Source organism: Nicotiana attenuata, unplaced genomic scaffold (genome assembly GCF_001879085.1).
Source record: "Nicotiana attenuata strain UT unplaced genomic scaffold, NIATTr2, whole genome shotgun sequence".
Classification (NCBI taxonomy): Eukaryota; Viridiplantae; Streptophyta; class Magnoliopsida; order Solanales; family Solanaceae; genus Nicotiana; species Nicotiana attenuata.
Window position 1 is genome coordinate 109,833 of NW_017673507.1, and position 9,010 is coordinate 118,842.

At 34.3% G+C, this 9,010-nt stretch overlaps 1 protein-coding gene across 1 annotated transcript; it reads left to right on the forward strand.

Moving 5' to 3' along the window:
* The first annotated feature begins 520 nt into the window (after nt 1–520).
* LOC109216584 (synaptotagmin-5-like) lies at nt 521–7,657 on the forward strand. The gene is made up of 13 exons (XM_019380749.1): nt 521–789; nt 883–987; nt 1,093–1,143; nt 2,578–2,698; nt 3,124–3,245; nt 3,528–3,629; nt 3,910–3,984; nt 4,184–4,263; nt 4,676–4,826; nt 4,918–5,148; nt 6,545–6,826; nt 6,932–7,045; nt 7,220–7,657. The coding sequence occupies exons 1-13, from the start codon at nt 685–687 to the stop codon at nt 7,361–7,363; spliced, it is 1,683 nt and encodes a 560-aa protein (XP_019236294.1). The 5' UTR covers nt 521–684; the 3' UTR covers nt 7,364–7,657.
* Nucleotides 7,658–9,010: the final 1,353 nt, after the last annotated feature.

A 9,010-nucleotide genomic window follows, 5' to 3' on the forward strand; every position in this document is an offset into this window, starting at 1 on the left:
GAGTATTTATTTTTTATTTTTTGTTGTGTAATTTATATTCAACTGACAGTTATATATAAATATTACATAGAACTTGGAGGTAAACATCTAAAAATTATGATAAAAAGCTACAAAATTTATATACAATAACTACATTGAGTCTTCACACAATGTAGATAGTTTGAAGATTATTGGCGAGGGAGATTTACGTCAAGGATTAAGGCGAGAGAGATGCAAGCAGAAAATTGGAGGGAAGCTGGAGGTAGTGAAGGTAAAACGTGGGGGGTGTGGGGGGGTGGGATGAGAGAGAGGCGGGTAAAGGTAAATATGAGAATATACGCTCCTAAATTAACGCCTAATATAAATGAAGCATTAATTATACCCCTAACTTGAATTATGGTATATAAACGGTAATTTGGCATGCTGAAATGTAATTAATACAAAACTTAAACATTGAGAGTAATAAGATTTGTATAGGAAGTTAAAAATTCCTATAAAAAAAATATAAGCCTAACTTCCTAATCAAAATTCTGTTGTCCTCTTCCCTTGGTCCCGCGGATTCCTTCCTTTCTTCCACTCACGACTCCAATATTTTCTCTCCAAAAAAACAAAAACCTTCTTTCTTTCTAAACAATTGATAGCAAAAAAGCATAAAATCGAAAAAAAAAACATCTGAATATTTGTTTTAATTCTTGAAAAACAAATATGGGTTTGTTGGTGGGGTTCTTCTTAGGTGCTGCATTGGGTGTTGGTCTGATAGTTTGTTTTGCTCGCTTTCAAAATAACAGATCCAAAGCTCGCATTGATTTGGTACTCTTTTCTAATTTATTGGATTTATTTTCACGTTGGAATTGGTATTTTGTATTTTCTTGTAATAATTTGGTGTTTTTGATATTTTGTTAGGCAAAAGCTATAGCAGCATTTGCCAGGATGACAGTTCAAGATTCAAGAAAGCTTCTTCCTCCTGAAGCATACCCTTCTTGGGTTGTCTTTTCACAGAAGCAAAAGTTGAGTTGCATTTTCTGTAATTTTTTTTGGGCTTATATATAGGTGTTATTAAAAGCATTCAATTTGCTAATAATGGTTGTTGTATTTCCTTTTTGTTAATTGCAGTTGAATTGGCTTAACCAGCACTTAGAAAAAATCTGGCCTTATGTTGATGAGGTAATTGTGTTTTTGAATCTTTAGCATACCTTTTCTTGATTAAAAGTGGCGGAACCAGATAGTCGGGCTAAAACAGCCCAAAGATACTCTTTATGATATTGTCCACTTTGAGCCAAGACTGCATGGTTTTCCCAAAAGGCCTCACATCATCAAGAGTATCCAACTCTTCATAAGTAGCTTATTGTTATTTCTACTTTTCATATGCGACTTTGTTCAACACACGTCCAATAATTTTCCTCTTGAACACATTACCCATCATCATTTATGGGCTACTTTGGAGATTAAAGACGATAGGGGTACAAGTAGTAAACCAGTCCATAAAAAGGCAAAGACACTAAGTCGGCCTTACACCATCACTCCACCATCTTCATACTCGTCGTGCCAAACTATTGGCTCTGATACCAGTTTGTAATATGCTAATTGGCTTTACAAGAAAAGGATGTTTTTTTTCTTTATTATAAAATCCTAACTCATTCTTCGTTGGCAAATAGGCATGTGCCTATAAGAAAGGTGTGCTTGGCAGAGATTTATTCTCGGCTACCAAGTTTGAATAAGTGTGGAGATCTCTTGCAAGTTGGCAACTTGCCTTTGTGAACTTGCAAGACTTAGTTCAATTTCTCCTATAAATACTCCTGCTGTTCTCCTTTCTTAAACACACCAATAATTCAAGAGTATTTATTCTCTTGTCTTTCTCTCCTCCTTTATTGAGAGTATTTTGTAAGAGAGTGAGTGTTGGGAAACACTTGTGTGAACCCTTTTTTTGGAGTGATCTTGTGAGGTCATTCTCTTGGGGTGTTTGGATTATTTAGAGTATTTACTCTAATTTTGTACTCTCTTTTTTGTACTCTTGTCAGTATAGTAAAATTGTTTCTCTCTGCTTGTGGACATAGGTCACCTTGACTGAATCACGTTAAATTTGTGCCTCCTTTATATCTTCTTTAATTGCCATTATTATTAACTTGCATTGTCTTTGTTATTGTCATTATAACGTTGTTTGGCTAAATTTCACACTACCCGGGTTCTCGATCCTAACACAGTTGTTAGGCTAAACGGCCCAAAGATACTCTTTACATAGTGTGATATTGTCCGCTTTGGGCCAAGCTCGCTTCTTCCCCAAAAGGCCTCACACTATCAAGAGTATCCAACTCTTTATAAGTAGCTTATTTTTCTTTTCTACTTTTCATATGGGACTTTGTTCACACATTCAACAGAATCCTGACAAGGGGATTAAAAAAATGAAAACTTGCACAGCCAGTAAATAACTTAACTCTTTATATACACCAAAAAATTATCTTCACCTTATTTGTACAGTTTAATTTTCGACGACGGGAATTCAAGTGAACTCCCTTCAACACACTTAGCTCCGCCATTTCTTGATTGGCTTTTACTGTTTTTTCTTGTCTCATTTTAAGTTTGTGTCAATTCTTGGCTTAGGCAGCATCAGAGTTGATAAGAACATCTGTTGAGCCAGTTCTTGAGCAATATAGACCATCTATCTTAGCTGCTCTCAAATTTTCGAAGCTCACATTGGGTACTGTTGCTCCATCCTTCACAGGTTAGTTCAATACTTGCTGCATATTTTGACATTAAAGTAATTGCTTTTATAGGTCTACTTTTAATAGCTTAGCTTTGAGTTACTGAGAGATTTCTATTCCTTATGAAGTTACCAATTTGTTTAGATGATATAGTTTTTTTTTCTTTACACTAATCGCCAACCTCTACATATGAATTAGTCCTTGAAACCGATAGAAATTTATATGGTCTTCAATGTTGTATACGAATTTTCATGGTGCTTGGTATTCTGAATTTTAATATGGATGTAAATTTGCATAGTCAACCCTATAAGTGGTAGCAGTTTTTTATGCTTATAGCCATTAACTTCCCCCGTGTTTTTCGATAGGCTAGCCATCCACTTCCTATCATAAGCAAGTTATTAATCTTGGAATAATTTAACCCTGACATCTCCTTTTTGTCTTTCAGGAGTTTCTATTATTGATGGTGATCCTGGAGAAATTATTATGGAATTGGAAATGCAGTGGGATGGAAATCCCAATATTGTGCTCGATATTAAGACTTTAGTTGGTGTCGCACTACCTATACAGGTACTTTTGAGTTTTGACATCTCTGGTTTTGCAATTTTTGATGCAGGACATGAATAAACTTCATGAACTATTCAGATTAAAATCAGATATATTTTACTAACATGAAACTTTGGGTCTGAAAGAATAATATACTTGCATTGGAAGAAATTTTGTCGGAGCTTTTAAGTCAAATTTTACATCATACTCTCCTTTTGAAATATTGGTCTACGAAATCCATTTTTTGCAGAAAGATCAAGACTTTATTCATGGAAGCTTTACTACTAATCCAGTTGTTTAATGTAGGTCAAGAATATCGGATTCACTGGGGTTTTCCGGTTGATATTCAAACCACTAGTTGCTGAGCTTCCTTGTTTTGGAGCGGTTTGTTACTCCTTGCGTCAAAAGGTGAGCTCAAATTATTCATATAATTTGGTTTTGAAGTTTTCGACAAACAAGTTTTCATGGACGTCAAATGGCCTGGTTCACACTTTTTGCTTTTATGTACTGTTTAAGGCTCACAGACTTGATGTAATAACAGACTAAACATTTTGATATGCATCTTCAATTTCGTTTTTGGTTCTGTTCTCATTCTTGCTTACCATATGGAAATGTTTCTCTTAAGTATTTTCGCTAGAGATAATCTTCGTTCTGATATTACGTTTATCCTGAATGTTTCTTCCTGTAGAAAAATCTGGATTTCACTCTCAAAGTTGTGGGTGGTGATATCTCGGCTCTTCCCGGAGTATCTGATGCCATTGAGGTCTGAAATGTCGTATGTTTTATTTCTTTCTTATCCAGGTGCAAATGAATTGAAAACGATAGAGTTATTCTTTACCAAAATTAATTCATTTCTCATGCCAAAATGAGATTCCTAAATTCTAATTGAGAACCCAGTATTTTGTGATACGACGAACTCTGAAACTGCAACTCCTTGATGTCATGCAATCTGCTTTGGACAGGGTACAATACGGGATGCAATTGAAGATTCTATTACTTGGCCTGTCCGCAAAATCGTTCCCATATTACCAGGAGACTATAGGTGTGCCATTTTCCTAAACAACACTATACTCGTTGCTTGACTCTTTTTTTTTTTAACCACTCGATAGTAAAGATTCTCTTTTGTTTGAAAATGCGAGCTTAATTTTAATCTGGAATAACATACCTAAGAAAAATGAGATACTACTGTTCCAGATTATATATTCCGAGAGAACGGTGAAATAGTTGTACCCTTAAATTGATCTTGCACTGCCCACTATAACTTTTGCAACCTCTTGCTCCACCACAGATTCACAGCCCATTTTTTTCTTCTAACCAATCTTCTGGCGGAAAGTTAACTGCTTCTCGACTTGTTTCTCAAAAAAAAAAAATGCGAACTGCTGCTCGACCTGAAATACTAAGGGTGAGGAGGAGGACCTTATTTCCATTAAAAATGTTCTCTTTTCTTTTTGTAGTGACCTGGAACTAAAGCCGGTTGGTATATTACAAGTCAAGCTCATCGAAGCCAAAGAGTTGACTAACAAAGACATCATTGGGAAGTCTGATCCTTTTGTTGAGTTGTTTATACGTCCACTACGTGACAGGACAAAGACCAGCAAAGTTATTGTAAGAGAACTTCCATCTATTATTGTCCTTCTTAATTTATTTATCTCCTGATGAGGAATATTTAACTCCAGATTTTGTTTCCTTTGTTAAGGATAACTGCTTAAATCCAATCTGGAACGAGCACTTTGAGTTCATAGTTGAAGACATATCCACTCAACATTTAACAATTAGAGTTTATGATGACGAAGGGATTCAGGCTGCTGAATTCATTGGTTGTGCTCGAATAGATTTGAAAGACCTTGAGCCCGGTAAAGTGAAGGATGTGTGGCTGAAACTGCTGAAGGATCTGGATATACAAAGGGACAACAAAAACCGAGGACAGGTAAGAATATGTTGATATTTGTTTCCCAGCAGTCTTGTGGATTAGAATCTTGGGCGGACGTAGTGTAGTAGTTACTAGTTCGGATGAACCCAGTAGCTTTTGCTTAGATCCTGTATTTGTATTAGAAAATCCATTAAATATATAGAAATATTTAATTGCAATAGTAACTAAACCGAGCTAGGATCCAGTAACAAGTTCAGAACCCAGTAACAAGTTCAGAACCCAGTAACAAGTTCAGAACCCATAACCTTCAAATCCTGACTCCGCTCTATTTAAAATACATCAAATCATAGTGGACACTCAATTGGGAGCTTCATTATGGAGAAGTAGCCGTGCCTGCCTCGCTATATTACCAATTAGCTTGGCGCTCCCTGAAAATATTCCTGAATATTATTAAGATGAACTCAATGGAATCCAACCAAAAACGAACGTAAGAATGCATCATCCACAATTGACTTATTTGTTCTTTCTTTAAAAAATATAAGAAGAGCCATGTCTTGCTCACCTTCGTACCCAAATTCTTAGCGGCTGAAAGCCTTCAGACCTCCTAATGCTTTCCATTCTGTGTCTCCTATTATCATATTTAATCTGATAGGAAAATAAATCCATCAATCAGTAGATACAGTCTTCAAAAATATAATTAAAGAGAACTTGTAAAACTTGAAGTATGACCAACATTGACTTACTGCTAAGAACAATTCTTTTTTCTTTTTAATTCTCAGTGTCACTGGAACAGAAGGCTTTTACATTATAATACCGGTGTTTCAAAAGGCTAGCAGAATATATTAAGGGAGAAACAAATAAAAAGATATTCCCGCTGTCCCAAAAAGGATGATTCTTTTCGGATTTCGAGAATCAAACTTCTTAACTTTCACCGTGAAATCGGACATAGAGTATTTATGTTCTTTTTATATAAAAAAAAAATATATATATATATATATATATATATATATATATATATATATATATATATTTGGAAACTGCATAAAAAGTATTATAAGTCACAATAACTAACAATTTAAAATATTTAAAAGAGTATATGAAAAAGTCGTAGTCAAAGAACAACTCGTTTGACTCTCGAAATTCGAAAAGTATCATCCTTTTTGGGACAGAGGGAGTAGTTGTTTAAGCATAAAATATAGATAAAGTCCGATAAACAAGTATGTGTACTTTTTATTGGAGTCGAGCTCTATGTATTATGTAGAGGTTAATTTTTTCTGTTTTTTTTTTCATTTTTGTCATACATCATGTTTGCATGTTTGCGTCCGCGTTGAATGCTTGCCCATGCTACATGGTCTCCGCATACACTCCTCAGAACACATAAGAGCATTCTTGTCTGCACAACAATGCATGCATGGAATATTAATCAATCCTATTTTCTTGTCAACTAAAACAGGTTCATTTGGAGCTTCTCTTCTGTCCTTTTGGTATGGATAGTGTGTTTATGAAGGGCTTTAAACCCGACTACGCACTAACTACCTTGGAAAAGGCCCTTAGACCAGAGTCAGCTAATTTTTCACAAGCGGTCTCTGAGAAGAAAGGGGACATCCTCTTTAGAGGAGTTCTTTCCGTGACAGTAATATCAGCAGAAGACGTACCCGTTACTGATCTAATGGGGAAGTCTGATCCTTTTGTTGTACTAATTATGAAGAAATCTGAACAGAAAAATAAGACCAGAGTAAGTTTGGATGTCACATTTTCTTCCCCTAATTTGTCTGATATTTGATTATAAATCACAGTCTTCTTACTTTTGCCGTAATCATATGTTTTTTGCTAATCTCAGGTTCTAAACAACACTCTTAATCCAGTGTGGAACCAGACATTTGACTTTGTAGTTGAAGATGGATTACATGATTTGCTCATATTGGAAGTTTGGGACCATGACACATTTGGGAAGGTATATTCTTTCTGGACCATCATTTTTCGTCTGCTCAACTTTTAAGCTTGTAAGGCTGTGTACAATAGACCCTTGTGGTCGGGCCCTTCCCTGGACCCCACGCATAACGAGAGCTTAGTGTACCGGGTTGCCCTTTTTCAATTGTTAAGCTTTTGTTTCCTTTGCGTATGTCAGGATAAAATTGGTAGATGCATCATGACTCTCACAAGAGTTATACTAGAAGGGGAATTTAAAGATACATTCACTCTCGATGGTGCAAAGTCCGGGAGATTAACCGTTCATCTTAAATGGACACCACAACCAATAATTCGAGATTGATTCATTTGTGATTAGATTTCGGGAGAACAATTTTTTCTTTTCCCCGAAGAGTATATATGACATTTTACAGGAAATGCTACCTCTAAATGGAAATGAGAGTGAAAAAGGCAGAGCTTTCAAGTTTGTCATCAGGAGCAAAAAATCTACTGATGAAAAAAGTCTCAAGATATTGTGCCCTTTCATATGCAAATATTTTGTTGTAATTACAATCTCAAAGCTAGTCTCTTTTTTTAGTTAAAACTTCAGCTTGTTAACAACTTCAAAGAGCTAGATTAATCTTAATCAACTTTTCTATACCAATTTCTCATCTATGTTGCTCGGACTCGGATACGAGTATCCGATGGGGTTGCGGATTTAGAGGTCGGATCCTTCATAATCTGAATATTAAGATTCGGGAGTACGGAACCAGGTAGGTATACTGGTGCAAGAATTCAGCTAAAATAATTCAAAATTCTAAAAATAGATCTATAAAAATATCCTAAAATATGAGAAGATGTTTTGTGTACTTAATTGAAGGTTGTGGTGCAACCAATAGTTCAATCTTTAATTTTGATAATTTCTCAAGTTGTAGGCACTAGCAGGCAGCAACTAAATTCAATCTTTCTATTATTTATTTTCCCTTAAATTTATCTATGGATTGTGGTCAAAGTACGATCTCGATTCACACCCGGTATGAATTCCACCCCTTTACCAATACGAGTGTTGTGTAGACGAGGGTATGGTGGCTAAAATAAGAGTCCACGCAACATAATATCTCATTATCGAGGTTGAGTTTTCTTGGAACCAATGTTTTATATTATATTTTACTTGTGCATAACACATTTTATCTGTAACAGCAACGACCATCGTTATACAAGTACAATCTTTGTAAAATTGCCTTGAGATAACAACATTGATTTTTCCCTTTCATTATATGTTATTTCTGATTGAGTGTACTAAATTTTCCACTTCTGTTTCTAGTAATCTATCTTCATATTTAAATAAGACATTATACTGCCATGAAAGCTACAACTGTACATTTCGATTTTTTTTTTTAAAATTCATTAGTTTTAGAATATGTATGTTCTTTAGATAGTCTAATAGTCTGTTTGGCCAAGCTTCTTCCGAAGCCAAAAGTGTTTTTTTTTTTAAAGTGATTTTTTCCTCAATTTGAGGTGGTTGGCCAAGTTTTTTTTTTTTTTTTTGTGGAAAAAAGTGTTTTTGGCTAGAAGTAAAAGTAATTTTTAAGAAGCAGAAACAGTTTTGACTTTTCTTCCTACCAAAAATACCCTTAGCAAAATATTATATATACAAAAATAACTTTACTTAATTTAAATTAATGGTAATATATAATGACTTTTGGGATAAACTTTCATATTTATTGAAATTTTTTTTATATATTTAAATTATCTCTAAAGAATAAAGTATTTCAATTTTATTTAAATTAAATAAAAAAATTAATTATTTTCTTTAAAAATAAATATTTGTAATCATTTAGCTACTTATATAATATTATTAAACAAATCTCTTCATGTTCTTATTCATAATTTGACGCTTAAAAGCACTTTTTGAAAAAGTTGGCCAAACATAAATATTATGGAAGTATAGTCCACCTAGTTATGGATTTATTGATATTGTATTAACTTATAAAAAGAAGTAAATTAATAA